The following is a 25,349-nucleotide window of genomic DNA, read 5'->3' on the forward strand; positions in this document are numbered from 1 at the left end:
AAATGCAACCGCTAGTTTTTTGCGTTTTAATTTTTCATCGCCATGCTCGTTGTCTATTCAAATTTCAAAAATCAGCAACACTCAAGAGGTTGGGCTGATTGGCATTGGACATAAAAAAATAAATGTGCGTGCTTAGGATTTGCCAAGAACAAAAGGAGGGGGGGCTAGCCCCCCTCCCCCCTCCCCGTACAACATTGTAGATTCTCTGTGTGCCCTTTTTCTGCTTCCCTATGTAATTAATTCCTTTTGGTTAATCTGGCAACCAGCAACGCCACAAGTCAGAATCCTCCCTGGTATCCGTCAAACGGCATAACGAACAACCTCAATTTCCAGAGAGTTTGTGAAGCGCACACAAGGTAGCACTAATGAACAAGTTGCACACATGCATGCAAGAGTAGCATTGCATGCATTCTCCACCTTCACTCAAAAATAACAAAATCAAGCGGCGGTTTAACCTGCAGCACATTGCACCATCAGCCATCACGGTTGCGTTTATCATCATCACTGGTTGCGGTCTGGAGGGGGGGGGGGGGCGGGGTAGGTCAATTAGAGCGGCATGAAGTCATTTCCAGGCACTTCATCAAAATGAGACCGCATTCTTTTCCTCCCGTGAGGATCAATGCGCAGGACAAATGCTGACGGCACCGTCTGCGCATGCAAAGTCAACGAAGGGATCGAGCAGATTGAGATATCAAAAAAGCCCGGTGAAAGCCCCCCCCACCTCCCCGGCCCCAAACGAATCCCATACGTATTTATAGCAGCCGGACCAGGTGGAGTTGTTTACAATTTGTCGTAAGAGGCGATACGGAGCCGATAAGAGGCCGTTTTAGTAGGTGCCCTTTATTTGCTTTGGGTCAGTAAATGAGAGGAGATGGTTTACAGTTGGTTTTACAGTACAAAGGGATAAAAGAAGAGACCGGGGGGGGGGGCGGGGGGAGCATTGTGAGGAAATAAAAAGGAAACGGGATCAAAAGAGTGACATTATGCATAGGGCATAAAAACACGAAGGTAAAGGAGTGAGAGAAATGTGAGTCATAGAAAAGCTCGGGGCACATACTGCACAAACAGGTATTACACTCATGCCAGGCATATGCTGCACAACTGTACACACACACACACACACACACAAACACACACACACACACACACACACCAAGGTGAGGACAAAAAAAAATATGATAAAGTCTGGGTGTAAAAAGCAATAATTAGCTACAACTTCACACAGAAAGCCCAAAACCAAAAAGCATCGACTCCCACGTTCCTCTGTGCTTCGAGCCGACCTGCCTGTCTCTCCCTGGCAGACCTGCCCCCCCCCCCCCCGGCAGACCTGCCTGTCTCTCCCTGGCAGACCTGCCCCCCCCCGGCAGACCTGCCTGTCTCTCCCTGGCAGACCTGCCCCCCCCTGGCAGACCTGCCCCCCTCCCCCTGGCATACAATCCCACAACACTGTATGGAGATGAAGACCGGCCCAAGCCTCAGCCATTATAGTCAGATGGCTCATCAAACAAAAGTGAGACATACGTATATCCACTTTTCTACCCCCCCCCCACATTTTCCTCCCCAATTGTATCCGCTCCCAATTGTATTGCTCCACCCCCTCTGCTGATCCGGGGAGGGCTGCAGACTACAACATGCCTCCTCCCATACATGTGGAGTCGCCAGCCACTTCTTTTCACCTGACAGTGAGGAGTTTCACCATGAGGACGCAGCGCGTGGGAGGATCACGCTATTTCCCCCCCAGTTCCCCCTCCCACCCGAACAGGCGCCGCAACTGACCAGAGGAGGCACTAGTGCAGCGACCAGGACACATACCCACATCCGGCTTCCCACCCGCAGACACGGCCAACTGTGCCTGTAGGGATGCCCGACCAAGCCGGAGGCAACGTGGGGATTCGAACCGGCGAGCCCTGTGTTGGTAGGCAACGGAATCGACCACTACGCTACCCGGACGCCCCTGCAGTCCCACTTCTGAACAATCCACCGCCACAAATCATCCGGTGGACATGGAAAGCCTCGCTGTGTTCCTTTGTGTCCTTCCTGTAGACCCTTGCAGGCTTCATCTGAATACGTGTTGAGGCTGCAAGTTAGAAACCTGCAGCCAGGCTGACTTACAGCTGTGGTCACGCTGAAGGTGGTGGAAAATGGAGCACAGGGGCTCCCCCATGCGATGTCCATCTGTTTTCATAACCAGGCAGTCTTTTTTTTTGGGGGGGGGGCGGCTTCCATCATCTTTGTTTTTTTAATTCAACGGTTTATTTCAAAAAGCCACTCAGCTGGACAGCAGATACAAACAGGCCATCCTTCTCTGTCACTTAGGAAAAACCACACATGTGACTACATCAGCTCCAAAAATATGCTGAAGCACAAACATGAGGGGTGACCCAAATCTTGTGCCTGTTTATGCAGCACTGGCATGTTTCAGTGTGTCGGTGTGCGAGTGCATGTACGCATGTGTTCACATGCACGTGTATGCGGGGTCACGTAAGTCCTAATTCCTTCTTGCACACATATATACTTTTCTCTCATAAAGATGCATACATACACACCCTATATAATCTACTTTCACATATATCTATTTTTACTATCATGTGTATTCTTTACTCACACATCCATAGAATGTGTGATTAGGGCGTCCGGGTAGCACAGCGGTCTATTCCGTTGCCTGCCAACACGGGGATCGCCGGTTCGAATCCCCGTGTTATCTCCAGTTTGGTCGGGCGTCCCTACAGACACAATTGGCCTTGTCTGCAGGTAGGAAGCCAGATGTGGGTATGTGTCCTGGTCGCTGCACTAGCGCCTCCTCTGGTCGGTCAGGGCGCCTGTTGAGGGGGGAGGGGGAACTGGGGGGAATAGCGTGATCCCCCCATGCGCTACGTCCCCCTGGCGAAACTCCTCACTGTCAGGGGAAAAGAAGCGGCAGGCAATTCCACATGTATGGGAGGAGGCATGTGGTAGTCTGCAGCCCTCCCTGGATCGGCAGAGGGGGTGGAGCAGCAACCGGCACGGCTCGGAGGAGTGGGGTAATTGGCCGGATACATTTGAGGAGAAAAAGAGGGGGGGGGGGGGAGTATTGGAGCTCAGCTCCCAGTTCATCTGGATACCAGCTCACCGGCCAAATCCACATAGCGGACTGATGCAACACCGCTTCATCACCGTGCAGAGACACACCAGGAGGAGGCATATTCCTCCCTCCATCTAGCAGAACTTCCTGACACCTCTGAGGAACAGGAGCCCTTACACACACACAGCAATCCCCCTCCGAGTGCACTTGCCACCGACGCTATCTTTCTTTAGCAACCGCTTCAAAATGTATGTGGAGTGAAGTGTATGAGTTGGAGACGTCCAGAATAAATTATGGCCTATAAGCCCCCTCATAGAGGCATGTATGAGCCTACATGCATGCATTAACTTGTGTTAGCATCAAGGTGTAGGGTCCTCTGAGAATCCTTTCAAAGTTGCACAACGGCAAAGTTCATTCTGAAAACGATTTCGAAATGGTCTGGATCATTCTCGTATAACAAATCTTCCCTGGACAGGTTTTCAAGCAAAGCCGTGAACAACCTGCAGTACTTCTATCACATTCCTGCCGAATACTTGCGGTGTGAGGAAGGCTCAAATCATGCCAGCTACGTGCGCTGTGCATACTTCAATATAAATGTGAAGTGTGCTTGGGGCTCGCAACGCCAGACGCAATTTTATTTCCTAATCCCACAAAATAAGATCAATCCTCTGCAGCGGGGTAAGAATAACTAGAACAATATGATGAAGTAGATTTGCCCCACAAACATTAAACCCGCCAATCCATCATTTCAGCCGGACCCACATCGAATACTTAAGATGGATTTAAAAACATATTTCAATTACATCGCTGGCCTAGTTATTGAAGTACTGTTTCAAAACAAAAGCTTTTTGGCATCACAATCGTTCTCATTCACTCTAAAGTCAAAGAGTCTATTGCAGGGATGGATGGGGTCAATGCCCTCTCAATTTATTTATTTACTACTTTATTAATCCTGGTGGGGCAATTCTTTCTCTGCATTTAACCCATCCTGGCTGTGTAGCTGGGAGCAGTGGGCAGTTGCAGTGCCCAGAAACCAACTCCAGTTCTTCTTGCCATGCCTTGCTCAGGGGCACAGACAGGAAGGCGTATTAACCCTAACATGCATGTCTTTATGATGCTGGGGAAAACCGGAGCACCCGGAGAAAACCCACTGCAGACACGGGGAGAACATGCAAACTCCACACAGAGGACGACCTGGGATGAACCCCACCCCAAGGTTGGACAACCCCGGGATTCAAACCCAGGACCTTCTTGCTGGGAGACGACAGCGCTAACCGCCGGAAGGAGAAGACTTTCTACAGAAAGCCTTTTGCTCTACAGCAGGGGTGCCCAACTCCAGGCCTCGAGGGCCGCAGTGTCTGCAGGTATTTGTTCCAACCATGCACTACACCGCCTGATTTAACTAATTAGCTCACCTCTTGGACCAAGGAGGGAAAGGAATTAGTTAAATCAGGTGGTATAGTGCATGGTTGCAACAAGTACCTGCAGAAGACACTGCGGCCCTCGAGGCCTGGAGTTGGGCACCCCTGCTCTACAGCGATTATCTTCCCAAATCTACAGAAGAAGTGATGAAAATAAGAGCGACGTTACTTTAGTAAGTGGTTTACGGTTTAAACCGATCGTTGGGTTGACTTGATGAAAATAAAGCCAACGCCTTCCTTGGTTCGAGGAAACCTCGGCCAGAACGGTAAGCGGTAAGGATTGTCTGTGGTGTCGCAGTCACCGGCCAAGAAGGGGATTTCAATCACCTGCGATAATCCTCTTAAAAGCAACAGATTCGTGGCTACATGAGGGATTAATAGGTTTAAATGAGTACATGGGCTGGGTCAAACCCAGAGGTTCAGAAAAGAGTGCAGAACGAACTGAATCGGGAACTTGACTGATACCGACCTACACTCCCGGAGCAGCTACCACAGTAACACAGGGATGTAAAAGCCGAGTCGAGTCTCGAGTCGAGTGTCTCCCTACATATCTTGTAACCCAGCTCGTGTCGCTTCAGATACTCCAACTGCACTGACAACACGTGTGCATGCGACTCACATACCCACCTCACTTGAGAGTCTAGCCCCGAGCTCCCGTGTTAAAGCTGGATTCGGCGATTTCTCTCAGTTGATAAATAGTTATTTTATCCATCTTGACTGTGGAGTCGGGTTACAGAAACCTAACTGGCATATTTACTACAGCTGGAGACACTCTTCAAATACCGCTGTTGAAATTTTGGGCCAGGTAGGATGAACACTGGTGCAGCGGCAAACACTTTTCCTTCTCCAACAGGAAAAAGGGGTTGAAATGTGATGATGTTGTGATGCTTCTGTTGAACAGATAATCTACCAATTCTACAAGCAGTGTTACAGTAGAACAGTGTTCCCATATGTAGTTTGTGATACGCTAGTCTGTGTTAGCTTTGCTCCGAGGACGCCATTCATACAAGGGCGGGAACTGTTTACTGCTGAGCTGATGGCACACAGGCCAAAATGCCTATAACACCTTGTTTTGGAGTTTTCGCTGCCAGAAGGGAGGGACGGATCTGGGAAATTACAGATTTAGGCTTTAAATCCAAAGGGAGGACATATATATATATATATATATATATATATATATATATATATATATATATATATATATATATATATCGGCCCTCCTAGATGCTACTCCTGACTTTGTCACACCAAAGTTGGATCGTGAATGAAACCGCTCTGTTTTCAGAGCTGAAGCCGAACTTGTTCGGGAGGGCGAGGGAGGGAGCCCTCCGCACTTCCCTGCTGTGCATCCATGCCTTCTGTATGTCTGCAATGGCAAAAAAGTGGCAGCCAGAAGGAGGAGAGAGGAGAGCGTACAATGATTTGACAAGAATCAGGCGTGAAGGGTACTGGTGCCTGCACAGTGGCAAATTTATATACTCCGTAGCAAAAAAAATATCATCCAGCGAAAGCTCTCACCACACATGCAGCGTAGGCCTGTTTTCCTTGGGTAATGCGGCGTGTTATCATTTATTTTATGCTTATAGAAATAAGGCATTGCAAGGGGGAGGGAAGGTTGAAGGGTAAGAAAATCAACACTCAAAACAGAATGATAAATCTAGAGAGTTCTTGAATTAGGAAAAAAAAAAGTTAAAATATGGGTTGCCGCCATATCCGTATGGTTAGAGCACATATCACATGGTCGCAATTTCACCGGCTCGAATCCAGCCGGCAACCTTCATTGCACATCATACGTCTCTCTCTCCCTCACTTCCTGTCTACCGCTTCGCTGCACTGTCTAATACTAAAGGTAAAATAACCTTTGAAAAATACATTATGGAAATGTGTCCTATATGACAAAATTATCTCACCTAAAAAAGGGAAAAATGTCACTCAACGTCAGTGGATTTCAAAACACTCAGAGATAAACACACACACATAAGGGGCGTCCGGGTGGCGTGGCGACTGATCACGTTTAGTGACTGAGTAGCCAAGTTACACGATTGGGCCGCTGGATCAGGTGACCACCGGCGCCACTGATGTCACACGATTGCTCGACCAACCAACAACATCGCTGGCAAACATGGAAGTGGGACTTTCCCTATTGGCCGTTGCTTTTTCAAAATGATTCGGCGCAGTCGTTCCAGCTCATCCCACATTTATCGAACGCTATCAAATGGAATATGCTGCCGCTCGTGGGCACTACTGAAACACTAGGAACAGAACATTTTGCTGCTCTTCCCACATCCGGTTACACGCTGTAACGGTCCAGCGTGGAGCAGAGCAGCAGACAAAACAACTCTCCATGCACCGAGGAGCATGAGGGAGAGCGCGCAGTTAAAGCAACCCCAAATAACAAGCTCACATCCGCAGACACAAACAGATGAAAGAGGGGGGGGAAGTCAACACATAATTAGAATACTTATAATTAAATTAAATTAACTTCTCTTTCAAATCAAACATCCCAAGATATGAGTGGAAAGTATTGTTCTTGCAACTGCATTTTATAACCTCTTTTTTTTCTTTTTTCTTTTTCTTCTCGAACCTAGCTTAACCATGTCATGTGACATGCTACTTCAGGACACTTTGACAACAAATACCACTGGGACCACTACAGAAAATTGCAGATGAACATTTAATATCCGGGAATTCAAATGATAGACACGACCACTGACTATCCCTCGAACAAATAGGCCACAATTTCGAACACTGACCATGCACGGTCCAAGCCTATATACTAGGTTTTGACCTTGTCTTGTTCAAGTTACGAAAGGGGAAACTTAAGTTTCATTAAGTTCATACAAAGTTCGGAATAACAGCTTCCATGTGAGCCCAAAGGCTGATTCAGAACTTACAGTACCTAATCTATAGTGCATTTTCCATCCAAAAAGGGACCTTCAAAGGACGTCATCTTTGCAGAGTAAACCCCCCCCTCCATTAGGAACAACGGATAATTAAGTGCACGTAATAAAACATATTAGATTCAGTGCATACAGAGTTTATCGCCGGGTCGCTCCCATGCCATTAACATGGCACTCAAAAGCACTTGAAAAACAGGTGTCCACCAGATGGGACAACAAGCTGATGTAGTGAGGAAGGAGGCTGTCCTACTGACATGTCCCTGAGCAAGATCCCGAGCTCCTGCAGGCCTGATCTGGTGCACGCCCCTGTCCAGCAGGGCGAACCAAAAAGACAAATTTCTCCTTCATGGATTAACAGGATCTGGAACAAACGGTTAGTCTGTAAATCATCCGTTAAAGCGGATAACTCACAGACTATTTATTTGGAAACTTGCAACCGGCAAGCCTTCGCTCCAGTAGCTTCGAATGTGGCGGTTTAATCTGTCTGACAACATTTGGGACAGCTACGTTTCTTTCATGAAGATGAGAACCTGTTCTCCTCCGCATCACTGAAAAGTTTCTTATAAAAGATCCACTCCAACAGATGAGAGTCATCCCTTTCCTGAGTACACTGAGCACGGCAAAAGTTTAAGAAACGAATATTCGAGTCCAAAAGGGGGACAACCAAACGCTCAGACGGACTCCAACAAAAAGGTGACAAGGGGTCTCCAAGGCTTTGAATCTCCAGGAGGCCGGCTGCACCGCTAGTGACCGTGCTCCCTGGCCTCTCAAGAAACGCATGCAAGAGAGGTTACGAAGGGACGAGCACAAAGACTGTTTCCAATTACCTTGTCTCAAGCGTCATATTAGGTATCTAATGAACTAGGCATAAGGCAATCTGTTTCTTCTGGTGGCGAAGGCAGTGACATATCCTCAGCAACGGACGGTCCTGAAGGCCCTTGCATGCGATGAGCTGGTCTTTTAAAGAGGAAGCATGAGTCAAGATTACTTAACCGCTGCAAAACCAGCTCGCACGCTGATTCACTTGAGCAGGGGTTACATGTCTCTCCGAACATACAACTGGTGATGTGCCTTGGGCCTTGTAAAAAGGATCATGAGACAAATATTTGTGAGTAAATTAATGACTGGTTTCCATTGGACAGGCTGAAATCTACTGGGCTGAGCTTGCAGCTGTGGTCACGCAGTCTCACAGAAAAACTCTCTCCTACAGAATGAAGAGAGGCTATTAAAAGCTCATCAACACTGAGATTTAATGGTGTGTATGACCTTCATTTATCTATCGACTAACAATGATTGAGTTTGTACACTGGAGTGGGGATTAAAAACAACAGCAAATTTATTAAACTACTTATTCCAGATAACTAGACCACATTAAGATCAAGTTTCTTCTCATTTGAAAGTTCACGACAGATCTCGCCTGACAATAATAGCGGTAATATTTCAAATGAGTCTGCTGTCTTCAGCCTCTTCAATATGCCGGATGGACTGATGCCGTCACAAGGCACGCTGAGAATTGAGAAAGCACAGGAGCGACTCCGTGTGCAAGTCTCTGTCTGGGCCCGGTCACATGCCCGTAACGTAGCCGTCCATGACTGTGCGCAAAATGAGGTCCATTGGTCCATTTATTCTGTGGAATTCTATCAGCATTCCAGTCCCCCCCCCCCACTCGCCCCCCCCCCCAAAGACATTCATTAAGACTAGCATGAGGCACTTGGAAGCGGCAATGGGGAAGGATGATTGGATAGACACACAGAGACAGACAGACAAGACAGATTTCTGGCTAACTTCGGCACCTCCAGGGGAATTCACTCGAACAGATACATGCGTGGCATAACAAACGAGGACTCAGACTCGTGTTGTGTACAATACCTGTAAATGCCCCCCCTTTGACAGCTGGAAGATTAGTGAGGCGCACGAGTGGATTAGTTTAGTGGGTTTTAAGACTTTACAAAAGATAATCGCTGACATCATCTGAGTAGCGGTGCCACTGGCCTGTGGGAATTACAGAAAGCCTTCAGTATTCTTCACCGTCTACCTGTCCACCGTGAGGCGAGACTACATTTATCTGACAAAGTCAATCCTGACCATACGCCTATTGACCGGCAACCCACAAAGACAGATAATAGTTACTGCCCAGAGATACAAAAACATTTTTTTTTGCAATTTATTTCCACAACAGTTAACGTCCTAAAAGGTCAAATATTGCACACACACAGCCCCTCTAAATGCAACCCTGTGAGCTCCATATGTGCACCCATGCAGATGTACACATATCACTCATTCATGCACACACACACCTCACATCAGAGAGCTGCTGACAGTCATCATCAGCTTTAAAATATTCTCTTTGCGCACGACGAACAAACCAGAACCACTTACTGGAATGGAGAGTGAAGAGGAAGGCATTAAATCCCTGAACGAAACTACCTATAAATCACACATCTACCAGACGATAGGCTCATCGCAGACATGAAAAAAAACTCATGGTAATGAGAGTCCTGTATTATTTATGGAGAGGAAGAAACAAGGTGTTGTCACCACAAGGCTCATGTCTTGCGCAAATGCCAATTTCGGCGCAGATATTTTTTTGCCTGACAACCATCCAAGATTTGAGAAAAGGTGTGTGTGTGTGTGTAATATATCTGATTCTATGCGTTATATATTATGCATTGACATAGAACTGGGTAATATAGGTATATCAATATTATATTGACATTGTGACATTACACTAGATAGTGTCTGGGATTTTGGTTATTGCAGTATTGCGATATAACTTGAACTTTGTCATTCTCTGGTCTTAAAGGCTGCATTACAATAAAGTGATACAATTTTCTAAACTTATTATACTGCTTTAGCTGTGTGAAATGAACAATTAATGTCTCTGCCTCTGCTTGGTCATCATATCCACATTATTAACAGTAATTTCTCAACATTTTCTTGTGTGTGTGTGTAAATATCTTATGAAGGCACCAATAAGCATCTCCAAAGTATCATCACATTATCAATATCAATGTTATTCAGTCAAAATGATTGTGACATTTGGTGCCGTCAATATCGTCCAGTCCTACTTTGACAGTTCAGAAGTATCACGTGTAACAAGTGTGCAACGATTAAAATCCATCCATCCATCCAAGATCCATTCATTACCTATAGCTGTCTAATCCAATTCAGGGTGGTGGGGTGCCGGACCACTTGGAATGGAAAACAAGGAGCCAAACCTGTAATATACAGGTCACCAGTACATTACAGGACACACGTGTGCACACACACACACACACACACACACACACACACACACACACACACACACACACACTATCCCCACCATCGGTCAATTTATAGATTCCAGTTCACCTAGCATGCATGTCTCTAGACTGTGGGAGGAAACTGGAGTAGGTACCCGGAGGAAACCCCTGCAACAAAAAAAAAAAAAGGAAAAAGATGCAAACTCCACATGGATGAGCTACAACTGGACGCAGGGCCCTCTTTTAAAGTATACACTCTAAAAGCCACCAAAACCAGTTCTCTATGTCATCCCCAGTCCATTTACGTGCTACAGTCACGTTCGACTGACACTTTAATGCACATCTGGACGTTTAAGTAATGAATTATAGCGGTGTCATAAACACTTGAAGCCATTAAAGGCAAACGGCTAGGTGATAGGTCATGCTGGCGACAAGCCTTGCTAGTTATCCCACGACTATTTAGATCCTACACATTTAAAGACGAGTTAATAGTCCGTATCATGTAACACCCCCCCCCCGAGGAGCCCCCCTTGCGCTTATCCAGCGGCGGCGTGGCGGAGCAGCGCGGCGGTCTACCTGTGACCCGCCGGGCGGGTTGTCCTCGTCAGGAAACTCCCCGGTCTCAAGCCCGGCCTCCGAAACCTTCCGCTTTCACCTTCGGCGGCGCCAAGTGTTCCCACCGTGCCCTTTTCTCTTGTTTTAAGCGGAGGAACCCCGCTCCGCTTACGCCGTCAAACAGTTCTCAACTCGTACAGGAGGTTCGGGTCCCTCTTCTCGGGAGGGGGAGGGGGGGTGTTGCGCCTCCGTCTCCTAGTTTTTTCCCCCCACCACCACCACCACCACCCACCCGCCACCGCCGCCGCCGCCGCACTCCCCCCGGTAACTCTCGCCGCCGCCGCCGCCGGCTACAGTTGCCCAGCTGTTATCGGCGGAGACGCGCAGCCGCCGCGACGGACGAGAGTTGACTACTTTTCCCGGACGCCAACGAGTTCCTGTACGAAACCCCGACAACGAAGCCGCCGCCGCCGCAGCCGCAGGGAAAACGCCGGGAGTCTGAACTTCACTCGTTTACAACGCTCACACGTACAGCAGCAAGCAGCAGCAGCAGCGCTGTCCCGTCCGTCCGGCCGCAGTCCTGCGCTGGCGGGGGGGGGGCATTTCAAATGAAGTTGAGAGCGCCCCCCCCCCGTCCCCCGTACTCACCCCTTCCTCCCACACAGGTAGACGAGAGGGGCGAGCAAAGCGCGTGATCGCCACACTTTCTTTTTTTTCAATTGATAAAACGGCTCACGGGCCAACGGGGACGATCAACCAGGAGTCGAGACGTAACGCTCGTAACGCGGACGCGGCGCGGAGGAGCCCCGCCAGGACCCCGCGGGGCGCAACTGACCGAAACTGCACAACGTTCAAAAATCCACCGCGTCTCTCCCTCGCGGGACACCGGGGGAGGACCGGGACTCACCCTTCACGTGCGGCGGATCGGGTCATTCCTGCAGCGGATGTCGCACACGCGCGGGAGGGGGGGGACGGTGGAAGAGTTTGCCCATAAGCAAAGCACACGGTGGACCAGTAGGAATCACCCCGGCAGTGAGGAATTTCACAGGGGGGCAGTACTCCACATTACCGAGGAGGAGGGGGAGGCGGTGGGGGAGGGTGCAGTGCGAAAGCGGTGCGCTAGGGGGGACGCGTTTATTACCTCCTCCCGTAATAACGCCCGGTCCCGCAACATAAACACGTACGATCGCGTTACCATTGGTTCGTTACGGATGTAGCACCTGTTATTAAGTCAAGTCCGCTGTATTTGCGTATCCCGATATCACACATTACCAATTTGCCTCAAGGGGCTTCACAGCAACACAACATCCTGTCCTTAGACAACTCCCTCAAAAAAACAAAAAAAAAAAAAACCTTTAACGGGGAGAACAAATAGGAAGCAGCCTCAGGGAGAGCAACAGAGGAGGGATCTCTCTCCCAAGACGGTCAACGTGCAGTGGGTATTACCGGTCTACATATGGGTGTTATGAAGCTCCACAGGCACAGGCAGCGAGACCTCTTAGAAACACTGGATTTCTCGCTGGTTGACGGGTGGTGTTCCCCAAATAGGGTTGAAAGAACTGATAGAGACATGAATGGGATAAGATATTGTGTCGTCCAAGAGCTGCCAAATCTGTATTTGCGAGCATGAAGACTTGTCCACCCATCCCACCCCCCAAAACCCCAATCAATCAATCAATCAATCAATCAATCAAGTTGCATTTTATATAACGCTTTCCTAGCTGTAACAGCCACTCACAGCGCTTTACATTTCTGGTCAACCATGACTGTTATGATCCCCTGGTCAGGGACGTCCACCCCAGCAAGCATATTTCACAGGGAGCTGGACGACTGGTTTACCCGGAGGCCAGTGTAAGACACAAGTCTTACATTTGCGTTACATGCACGTCACAGTTGTCAGCATGCAGTTGTGAGGGAAATACTCAATTCAATTCAAAACTTTATTGCAGACTCAGGGTCCATAACAGACAAAGACAAGGAGGGGGGGGTGAAGCCATAAAGAATAAGAACCATAGTTCTTAATAGTTGGTGCCATAAGGAAACAAAACAAACTGACCATCGCATACAAGCAGTGGTTGGGTGGGCATGGCTTTAAGCAAATGAAATGGCCTTCTTTCTACAGCCAGTTAACAAAGTGGTGCTGGGGGGGGCAAATGTAATTCTGCTTAGGACCCCAAAAAAGTCTTGGGCTGGGTATGAACGAGAGAATCAGAACGCTAAAAATCTTAATTTGTGAATAATAGAAGTCTTTTTTTGTGATAAATAACCTCCAGGTCATGAGTCATGACTTAACTTGTTTAGAGTCATTTCCAGCAGTGGTGGAATGTAACTGAGTACATTTACTCAAGCACTGTACTTAAGTACAAATTCGAGATACTTGTACTTTCCTTGAGTGTTTCCATTTTATGCAAATTTATTCTCCTACTCCACTACATTTCAGAGGCAAATATTGTCCATTCTACCCCACTACATTTGTCTGGCAGCTTTAGTTACTCGTTACTTTTCAGCTTACACGTTTTCCTTCTCTTCCTGCCTAGTGAAAACCATGTATCTCCAAATTTGGTGATTTTCGAATTAGATTTTTTTCCCCCTGATAAACTGAAGGAATAGATGTTCGTTTATGGGTTGAGCAAACTTCCTAAGGTTAATAAACTATTTAAAACCCCTCTTGGATTAGCTGGAAAATGCGTTGTCACAAAGCTGAAACCAGGGCTGTTTTTCTGAGCTAATGAAAAGTTGACGATCTTACAGAATATGATGCATTGCTGTAGATTAAACTAAAATAGTTAAAATAAGCTCCACCTTAAACATCTACAGCAGTAAATTCAACATACACATTAATACAGCAGTAATATTAATCCAAAACTGTCATATCTAATAGTGCAGGCAGGGACAGTGACCATTTTTCTGCAGAATGAATACTTTTACTTTTCATACTTTGAGTACATTTTGCTGATAGTACTTTCATACTTTTACTGAAGTAAGGTTTCGAGTGTCAGACTTTTACATGTAGCGGAGTATTTTTATAGTGTGGTATCAAGTACTTTTAGATAGGTGAGGTTTTGAATGCCGGACTTTTACTTGTAGTGGAGTATTTTTATTATATTTTTATTGTGTGGTATCAGTACTTTTACTGAAGTAAAGAGTCTGAATACTTCTTCCATCGCTGATTTCCAAAAGGTGACTTAAGAATTTCGAAATCAAGAAGTCGAAACACTAAAATCTGGATTTTGAAGAGGAGCAAAAGGCCAAGGCCGATACTAAGCCAAAGCTCTGCATGAAATCTGTGACAATTCCATTACAATTATACTATATTCCTGCAGTGTTTGAGACAGGAAGGTGTTCCTAGTCCTGCAGAGCACAAACCCCCAAGTGCTCCATCTTTTTTTAGTTCCAGACAAGAATCGAGCTTATCTCTCCTCCGCCCTATCTCCGTCTTGCTCCCCTTTATGCCAGAACGAGATCTCTCGTTCCTGACTAAAAGATACCCGAGGAAGCAAACAGAACAAGGCGGAGGGATGACTATCGTTCCGCATGGGTTCACCACGCCGGGCCTGCTTTGATACAGTCAATGAGAGAATACAATGAGGCCGCTGTGGCTCTTTAAAACAGAACGTAAACAGCAGTTCACGCTCTGGGGATCCTCACTTGTCATAACGGGATGAAGGTCTGTCTAATCCGGCTTTAGCTCAGCACGCCACACTGGACCCTCCTCGGGTTAAAAGTCAGCGAGCGGTCCAAGATTGTCCAGGTTGTATTTACCAATCTACAAGTGGGATGTTTACCTGATAAAACAAACAGTCTTAACCCCCAGCAACACCTACCCATCCCTCTTTCATTGTGTCTCAGAACAAACAGTGTGAGGAGGGCCTGTTCAGCCGAAATCGAAACACGTACGATTGTTGAACTCACAAAGCAACAGCTGCCTCCAGCAAGCTGTAGGCCAATATGAATCAATATCGTCTTTTTTTTTTTGTTTTGTTCTTATACCCTTGTTAGACTGCTGCAGCGTGCCTTCCCCCCCAACACACACACACACACACACACACACACATGCATGCAAGCACTCGGCACACACTCTCCACACACTCTCCAGAGCTCTCATCCTCTGCCGAACACAATGCAGGTCACGGCTGGGGCATGACCCCTGAGCCGCCTTTTGGCCCTCCGCGCTGAGGGCCATACAAACACCGGCCCTGCGTCAAAGGGTGGGGGTCCCGTCCTGTGATGGAGAGACGTTATCTCTTCATTTCCAGCTTGCACCATAGCATTTAGCTGGGTTGTTGCTGCACGCAAAAAAACAAAAAGGCCTGAAACAAAGAAAAGCTGAGAAGGATAAAGGACAGCATATAAATTATATATGTTGGCCTGTTTCGCAGGAATGCTGGAGGTGATGAAGCATTTTGCTGTATTTTCGTATTTAACACATCCCACACTGGCCTGTGAGCCGCCGCCATAGTTCTCGTTATGCACGGGTTTGGATGACGTATGAGCAACATTTCTCCATAATACAAACGTCTAAAGTCGGTGTTTGTGTGTTTGTTTGCCCGCTTATGACGTCTACGGTCAACCGCAGTGGATTTGCGGCGGCCGTAGAAACGCTCTATCTTGAGATTAGTGCGTCACCCTGTGTTCACTGGGAGTTATTACATCACGGAACGCGCACAGGCGCTTCCCTCGTTCCCAACTTACTGTCACGCGGACCTTGACGACAACACAAGTAAAAAAAAAACCACGCGGGGAAGTAAAAGACCCGACTGGAGTTTATTTTAGCATCTCGTTAAATTATCATGAGATTATACTCATTAGTTTGGCATCAAATACTCCGTTTTAATTCGCTTGCGTTCTTGTTTTCTTTTGCCACACGTGCGTAACCATAATAATAATAATAATGGATTACATTTATATAAATGTAATCCATTATTACAATTAGTATTTATTATTTTTGTTTCTCCAATCAATATGATACACTTAGGTTACACACGCACGCACAAGCGCACGTACGCGCGGACCCACGCGCGCGCACATATACTTATACACACGTGCGCGCGAATACACGCTCTCTCTCTCTCTCTCTCTCTCTCTCTCTCTCTCTCTCTCTCTCTCTCTCTCTCTCTCTCTCTCTCTCTCTCTCTCTCTCTCTCTCTCTCTCCCCCCCCCCCCAAACTCCAATCAATCAATTGCAGTGAAAGCGATAAAATCACATTACACAGTTGTGGATGAGCGAGGCGTGACACGCGCCCGCGTTTAACCTGGTAGGCACGCGCGTCGTGTGACGGCGAGCAGCAGCACGCGCTGTCACGGAGCGTGCAGATGGCCCCCATTGAGAGCGCAAGGTGGGGGCCCCTGAGATCATTACATTTGGTGTCCGAAAGATGGATGGATTCCTCCCCAAAGACACGGAGTTTATGAGTTTACAGGGGATTTTTTGGTAAATAGTGAAGAAAAATGAAAGCGTGTTAAAATGAAGACGGAGCGGGAGGAAATGCACTTTATATGAGACCACACGCATACATGCAGAGAGGTGGGGGGGGGGGGCGACATCGAGAGGAGGACGGAGAAAGATAGATTTAATCTCCAGTGCAGTAAAGAATTTGAGAATGTACGTAAGGTTTTTCCAAGCAACTGCATTTCTATCAGCCAGATGAGGCTCTCTGTTCAGGGGCCAATTACATGCAGTATGTGACAAATTGTTTGGCTGAACAAGATTTAAAAGCCCCAATCCGGACTTGCTTTTGGAGGATGCATGCCATATTGCATGGCTATACTGCATGGATACACTGCATGGCCATACTGTATGGGTATACTACATGGGTATACTGCATGGGTATACTGCATGGCCATACTGTATGGGTATACTGAATGGCCATACTGCATGGCTATACTGTATGAGTATACGACATGGGTATACTGCATGGGTATACTGCATGGCTATACTGCATGGCTATACTGTATGAGTATACGACATGGGTATACTGAATGGCCATGCTGCATGGCTATACTGCATGGCTATACTGCATGGCTATACTGTATGAGTATACGACATGGGTATACTGCATGGGTATACTGAATGGCTATACTGCACGGGTATACTGCATGGCTATACTGCATGGGTATACTGCATGGCTATACTGCATGGCTATACTGCATGGCTATATTGCATGGATATACTGCATGGATATATTGCATGGCTATACTGCATGGGTATATTGCATGGCTATACTGCATGGGTATACTTAATGGCTATACTGCATGGGTATACTGCATGGCTACATGCAGATGGAAATAATTGCTTTCAGTCCCATTTAAACAACGATGGTTCACAGTTGCTGAGTCAGTCAAATGTCCCTGAAGTGTCCCTAAGTGTCTCCTACTCTCCTCTTTGTGTGGAGGAACGAATGCCATAAATTGTTCTTAACCAAAAGTGGGACTGCAAGAAGGCGAGAGCATGTGTGGTCCCTTTACTGGATTCTTTCTCTCTTTTGAATCTGGTGACTTTGTTTAACGACACGGCGGGTTTACCGTGCAAGCGAGTGGGTGCGGCGAGCGAAAAATGCCGAGGATCCACATTTCATCTGCACAGACGGCGAGTTGTCTGCAACAATTCGTTGATGAAATTATTTTTGATCCTGCATTTTTTCCCTCTGAGACCCCCCCCCCAAAAAACGGAAGGCAAACGCCGAAGAAAGCGTCCGTCAGGACTCGCCGTGGCTCACACCCAGCGAGGCCTCCTTCAGACTGGGACACAACAAAGGCCTGACAATTGGATTTATAAGATGCTAACCAAATTGCAGCCCAATGAAAATCACCGATTTTTTTTAACTCGCCAGATTGGGCCGCGTGTCGGGCCCTAATGCATGCACACACAACTTGTGACGGGCCCCATGGTATACAGATGGTCCAAGCGTGAGCCTGAATAAGAGGGAGACCATCCACGGCTGCTGACGCATTGTGGGGGGAACGTCGACTTCAATACACCAGTTAATGAGAACAGACTGACTCTTTTTTTTCTAACCCCCCCTCCTCCTCCTCCTCCTTCCACCACCACCACCACACACACTCCCTCTGTCCATTCTTTTCTTCCCCCTCGCTCTCTCTCTCTCTCTCTCTCTCGCTCTCCACCTCTCCTCTCTGCCCATTTCCATCTGTTCTGGAGACAAAGGGCCACGAGCCAGCCCGAGCCCCCGGGACCCTGCTGGTGAAGTAGGCAGGGATAATGCGGCCCATCCCGGGGGCTGCATTTCAACACATGGACCAGGCTTTGTACTGCTACTTCTACCGGAGCTGCCGAGCTCAGCCGCATGAGCACACTTCACTTCACAGCGCACACGTACACACACGCATGCACATGAAAACACACACACACACACATACACACATGTGCACACACATGTGCACACACACACACACACACACACACAAACACACACACACACAGACTCGTTTTGGACGCACATGATGTCCATGGACATGCACTCTCACTTGCACACGCTCATGCATTCATGCATGTAGTGCACAAACACAACACGCACGTGCACACACACACACACACACACACACACACACACAAACACAACATGCACGCACACACACACACATGCACGCACACACACAACTGCTCACCTCCACGGTGGAGGCGAGAGGGGGTAAGAGAAAGGAGCAGCAGTATTGAGGAGGAGTGGGGGGTGGTGTGGGGGGGGGGCGTTAACACTTCTATAATACTCAAATACACGAGGAAGAAAAGAAAGGGCAAAAAAAATGAGGCAGCACAAAAAACCCCAAATGTTGTTCTGGTAGTGTGAGCATATGGCTGTTTGTTGTCATCCACTCTGTCCCTGTCCAATTTACACAAAGCTTGCATAACCCCTCCTCTCCCACCCCCCCACCCCCCCCAGAAGTAGATATGTGTGTGTGCGTGCTTGCACTCCTCCGTCTGCGTGTCTTTTGTGCGGGTTTCCTTCAGCGCACCTTTCCACGTGTCCGCCCTCCAAGCTTTGAGTGTTGCCCCGTACCTGAATCGTGAGGAAGAGGAGAAAAAAAGAGGCGGAGGATGCCCAAAATGTTGATAATGGCCTCTGCATAATCCACCCCCCCCCCTCACCCCACCCCAGCCCAACCCCACCTCTCCGTCATCTGCACACACCTCCTGACATATGGTCACTCCTGGGCCTCCACCATTACATAAGCCAGCAGTGTGGTGGGGGGTTGGGATGGGGAGATGATGGGGGAGGGTCGGGGGGTGGGGTTGGGGGTGGTGGTGGGGGGGGGGCAAACATGGCACCTTTCTCACACACTTCTGTTTATATTGTCACACACACTCATGCACTGGCCACGCTGTCAGGCCGTCTGTTCGGTGCCCTCAGCAGTTTGGGCTTCGCTTGTCAGTTTTCTCTCCCTGTCCCTTGAGCGTGTGTGTGTCTGTGTGTGTGTGGTAGTGTGGCAGTGGGAGTGGGGGGTGGGGGGGGTTGTAAAGAATACATTGAAGGGGAGCGATGCTGCGGAAGCTTTTTTTCTGAGGGTTGAGGAGCGCAGGCGGCCCCGTGGTGTTCGGTGGCAAGGTGCAGATGGACTCCTGTACCCCATAAGCCGGGGCAGGAGTCTCGTCCGGTCCGGTCTGGTCTGGTCTGCGCCGGGACCACAGCGTTCTGCTCGGTGTTTCTGAGCAGAGGGCAGTCTGCCGGTGCGGCGTCCCCGGGTGGAGAGGCCTTGATAGAGCCGTCTCCCAAACACAGGGGCGATAGTCGTCATCGGCCTTGAGTTGCTGTCAAGTCACGCTACCAAACACTTCCATGCCTCTTAGCGGAGCTTTCTGGGACGCAGGCCGCAGTTGTGGGTCCTCTGCATCAGCACGCACGGACCTTTTTCACCCCCCCCCCCCCGCCCCAAGTAGCACGAGCACCGTCACGTGACACCACTTTCCCCCATACCACGAGCCCCGTCACGTGACCCGGAAGGAGCCGCCGGACGTTAAAAAAGGCGAGCGGGGTGGGGTGGGGTGGTGTGGGGTGAGGGGGGGGGGCTTGACACAGACACTGTGAAGGGCGCACCTACCGAACCCTGACTCGTCCTGATGCAGGCGAGGCAGCGCGTCGACCTTGGACCGGATTGAAAGGAATATTTCACGCCGTCCTCCGCTGATGAAAAGATTCGCAGCGAGGCAGGCCGCCAACCTTCGCTGCCGCGGCCGCAGCACCTGAGGAGGAGGAGGAGGAGGGGGGGCGGCGCCGTGTTTTCGGTTTTTTTTTCTTTATTAGATTTTTTCATTTTTTTATTAAACAGTGACAGGGGGCAGACAGGAAGTGTGTGTGTGTGGGGGGGGGGGGGTATGAAACGCGACTAAGGTCGCCGGCTGGATTCGGCCCGGCGACGGTTGCGGCCGTGTGGCCACGTGTATACAAGCTGTAACCAATCAGCTGCGGGGGCGCCCCGTGTTTCTGTTTTCCTCCCCCGCGTCATTCTGCTGGGCGGTGTTGGCTGTCACTCCCTCAGCTGGGTGAGACGGGACTCCTCCACACCCACACAGCCACGTTTACAATTAACACTTCATCCTTTCATCACGACACAAGACATACAGAGACATCACTGATAGTAGAGGACAGACGGATAGATAGATGGATGGGTAGATAGACAGACAGATAGATAGATAGACAGACAGACAGATAGATAGATAGATAGATAGATAGATAGATAGATAGATAGATAGATAGATAGATAGATAGATAGATAGATAGATAGATAGATAGATAGATAGATAGATAGATAGATAGATAGACAGACAGACAGGTAGAGAGACAGATGGATAGATATAGACAGACAGACCGATCGATAGATAGATCGATAGATAGATCGATAGATAGATAGATAGATAGATAGATAGATAGATAGATGGATGACTTGTTGGCCATATGATATCTGCCAGTTGACGCCCAACATGTTGTTCTAGTCCTCAACATGGCGTATTGTATTGTACACGTTTTGCAGCGCCACGGCTATGCGTGAGGCTAAATTGCACTATATTATTTCATCATATTTAATTAACAGAGTGCGCTCAATGGTCCACAGGTCTCTTGCTTTTCTTTTTCTTTTTTCTTTTAATCTACAAGCTCTTTATAGTAGGATGGATGGCAATAGTTCTGTAACACAAATTAATATAAATATTTGGATCTTTTGCTCGTACCATTTGGCAATATCACATCGCAGCCCTAGCTCGCTCATAATTTCCATCTCTCCCATCCTTTTCTCTCTCCCAGTGTTTCCCACGGGAGGTGCCAGACGGCCAGTAATTTGGTTGTCTTGGCTCGTCTGGAGTAACACCTGCCCCCTCTCTGGGGAGAGAGAGCGAGAGAGAGAGGCGAGAGAGAGAGGGGAGGGAGGGAGAGAGAGCCTTTCAGCCAGGAGCACACACCACATGCACAGGGGAAAAAGAAATCACACATATGTAGACTACCATTGCCTTAGCTGCTGACCACTGCCTAGCTCGGTGGGCGTGCGTGTGCGTATGCGCGCACGCGTGTGCGTAAGAGAGAGAGCGAGAGAGAGACTGAATAAATCTGACGTCATCATGTACGCTCCATCATTACAGATTGAGTATACGGTTTAATGTCAGCCCACCTTGTTTTGATCGGTGAAACTTCTCAAATTATAAGAAAAAACAAAATAAAGCGAATGTTCTATTTTAAGCTGAAAAGGGGACTGATGGTGTATATTCGTTACTATTTGCTTCGATTAAAAAAAAAACATTTTTTTTTGTTGCATGCACTGTTGTGGTGAGATGGGGAGGGGGGGGACACATTCTACAAGATACAAAATAGCAACAATAACAAGAATGAAATCGAGAGTTTCAAGTATTTTTTTCCATTTAATTAAAAAAAAATCCCAAAAAAAAAAAACACCGGAAAATATGAAAAGTTTGTTCATTATAAACCAGCTGTCACACAACACCTCTACTACAAAAGGGATCTGCATAAAGCAACAAGTAGCCTACACAACCCTGAAGAGACAAAAAATCTTTGGATTGAGGATATGTTTTCTTTTTCTTCACTAGAAAATCACTTGTTGGAATTCAAAATACAAAGCAGAGTCCAAATAAATAATCCAATAAATAAACAAATAAACAAATCGACAATAAACCAGAAATGAATGAAAGTAAAACGTGAACATCAACAGCTGAGGATAATAAATCCAGTCAATTTTGTTGTTGTTGTTGTTGTTGTTTTTTTTGGTCCTAGCAAAAAGAGGCTTTTCCTCCGCGTTGTACCGCGGTTAACCGGTCAACCTCGCCGCAGCGTGACGTCACCGCCTGACCCCCCCCCCCGTCAGTCACGTATCCCACGGCGATTGAGTTTTAAACCGTCGCGTCGCGAGCGGACACGCGGAAACTACGGCGGCCACCGGGCGGAAACCATTTTGGAAATCGAATTTTCGAGATTTAGAAAATTAAAAAAAAATGGCGGCAAATTGAAGCGGTCCGATTCCCCCCCCCCCACTTATTCTCTATCACGAAATAGCTTAACAGTTAGGGGATTTAAACATTTACGGGTCCGGAACCCATCTGAAGTGCTTATTGTTCCTATTGACAGACAATAGACGTGACACGTAAAATAACAGCAAAGCAAAACAGCTGATGGGGGGACAGAAAACAAACAGAAAGTGCCATTTCAGAGAGTATAACACCACCACTGTCGAAGTTCAATTTCACAGGCTAAAACATATGTAAGCGCACAACAAACCATATACATTTATGCAAGAGACGTCAGCCTAATATGGACATGAAATAAATTAGATCACCTTAAATAGCAACACAATTAAATAGATAATCCCGTACACGTAAAAATGATTAAGGTCACAATTTCATGTGTCATAAGCGGCACTTATGCATTGAATCTTTTTCTCTCTCTCTTTTTTTTTCCTTTTTTTCTTTTTCTTCCTTCACGGAAACATGATCTAAGCTATAGTTTCTAAAGCAGCTATTTTTATTTTTATTTTTTTATTTTTTCGTTTTACATCCTTTTCCACACCTTCGTCGGCCTTTCCCCGCGTCTCGTTAATAACGGGAGAGGGGGGGGGGAAGAAAAAGAAAATGACACCCCGGTTGTTTGTTTCATCGTGGCGAGTTCAATTATAGGCATTCAACTTGAGTGCTTGTCGTTTCTCGGGTGGGAGTTTAAAACTTGAATGCCAAGCCCCCCCCCCACCCCCCCACCCCATTTAAGATCTCCCCCGTCTGAAAAAATTATTGCATCGCATAAATCAGCGATTTCCCAGCATCCCATTTCTCACGTTATTACCCCCCCTCTCCCCTCCCCTCCTCTCCCCTCCTCTCCTCCCCCATGCAGCTCTCCATCGCAGCCCCGCATACGTGCATTGGCGCGTGCAAGCCTGCTCTCTCTCTCTCTCAGCCAATCAAATCGCAGCGCATAATTGTGTCAGGTGTGCCATAGCTGACATACTAATCAAGCGCTGTAATGCGATTGGTCGAGGAGGTAGCTACCTGTGAAAATCTGCAGGATGGGGGAGTGGGGGGAGAGAGAGAGGGAGGGGGAGGGGACTTGAGAGACACTTGTAACCCACTTAGCTTGTTGCGTTTGTTCAGCGAGCGGTCCCAGACTACACATGGAGGGTTTTTTTTTTACATAGATACCTACGGAAGATCTCTCTGAACCTACACCGGGCCCTGACGCGAACCTTGCCCACATTCCGCCCCCCTCCCTCCCCCCTCCCCCTCTTTATCTCTCACTTCCGACAGCCACGCGGTGCTTCTAGACATCCAACACGTGGTTGAGATAGGAGATGTAGCATATGGCCAGTCTGAGGATCTCTATCTTGGAGAGCTTTTTGTCCGGGGGTAAAGTGGGCAGCAGCTTCCGGAGCTCGGCGAAGGCCACGTTGAAGGCCTCCACGCGGATCCGCTCCCTGGTGGCGTGGGCCCGAGCGGTACTTGGCCGTGGCCCGCCGCCGCCTCCGCTTCTCCTCCCGGCTGAGGGGGAGGCTGGCTCAGCGACTTGGCCTTGGCCTCCCCGCCCTCCGCCGGCTCGTCCGACATGATGCAGCCGACCTTCATGTCGCCCAGCACCGTCTCCGGGTCCGACTGCGTCCACGACAGCTCCGTGTCGGCTTGGTCCGGACTCAGCATCATCTTCGCCGTCGCTCCTCCACGCGGCCAACACTGTAAATCTGCACACGAGAAGGAAGTGGACTTGTTGTTATTGCTCCTCGCGCCGTGACATGTGTAAAAGATGACGGATGCCGTCCGATCGATTGAGTCAAACTGGGAAATTCTCATAATGCTGGACAGCTTACGATCGATAGTGAAATATACATTTTTATATTTCGGTACATCAGGCCCCCATATTTATGTCCACGGCGGACGTGTCATCCAGGAGCCAATAAGGGCCCCGATCAATAAACACAACGCTGCGATTAAGTAATGACTGGGTCGATACAACCATCTTTTTTTTTTTCTTTATCCGAGAGTCAAGCCGGAAATGTCGACAATGTTATCATTAGTATTACATTAACCTTGATATCATCTTCCTGTCCACTATTTAAATATACCATTGTAAACTTTTTAGCTCATTTCAACGTAACAACGCGAGTTTTGAGCTCCTTTTTTTGACAGGGGAACCCTATTCTTGCGAATTAACATAATCAGAGCGTGCGTGTGCGTGCGTGCGTGCGTGTGTGTGTGCCATCTGTCACAGTGTGATAAACACATCTGCTCAGCTCGGTCACTGTGACTTGACAGCATGGAGCCTCAAAATGTTGACATCTGCGGGACATGAATCTTTTTTTATCATCACTGTTATTATTATTATTATCATCACTATTATTATCATCACTATTATTATTATTATTATTATTATTAATTAGTATTGTTCAAGTTATGATGCGTTTTATCAATACAGGAAGTTAAAAAAAAAGTTGGGGTTCGCCTAAAACGGCTGCTGTCGAGTGAAACACAGCGAGATAAATGGAAATAAATGTAGACATGCTATTAGATCAGTTTTATTATTATTATTATTATTTTTATTATTATTATTTTTATTATTATGTATTTCTTGTGAATAACGCACAACACCATGTTGGTATCGGGGTGCTGAGGCTTACCTTTGCAATGACTTGCGAGGCGGAATTTCTCACCGGAGTTGTGCAACTTTCCCAGTTAAGC

General features: G+C 47.7%; 2 protein-coding genes across 5 annotated transcripts in view; both read right to left on the reverse strand.

Moving 5' to 3' along the window:
- Nucleotides 1-12,213, reverse strand: part of LOC130131520 (vang-like protein 1) — a 61,359-nt gene extending 49,146 nt beyond the window's left edge. For 2 of the 4 annotated variants that reach the window (XM_056301229.1, XM_056301226.1), the window contains exon 1: nt 11,204-11,304. The gene's annotated coding sequence lies outside the window, so the exon portion shown is untranslated. Of the gene's footprint in view, nt 1-11,203; nt 11,305-11,714; nt 11,729-12,089 lie in introns of those variants that run through there. The other 2 variants (XM_056301228.1, XM_056301227.1) reach the window with 2 other exon arrangements.
- An 11,727-nt stretch (nt 12,214-23,940) lies between these two features.
- LOC130131735 (helix-loop-helix protein 2-like) lies at nt 23,941-24,317 on the reverse strand. The gene is given in 3 exon segments (XM_056301534.1): nt 23,941-24,108; nt 24,110-24,166; nt 24,168-24,317. Coding segments are annotated over 3 exon segments (375 nt in total).
- Between the last annotated feature and the right edge of the window lie 1,032 nt (nt 24,318-25,349).

This window comes from Lampris incognitus, chromosome 21 (genome assembly GCF_029633865.1).
Source record: "Lampris incognitus isolate fLamInc1 chromosome 21, fLamInc1.hap2, whole genome shotgun sequence".
NCBI classification, from domain to species: domain Eukaryota; kingdom Metazoa; phylum Chordata; class Actinopteri; order Lampriformes; family Lampridae; genus Lampris; species Lampris incognitus.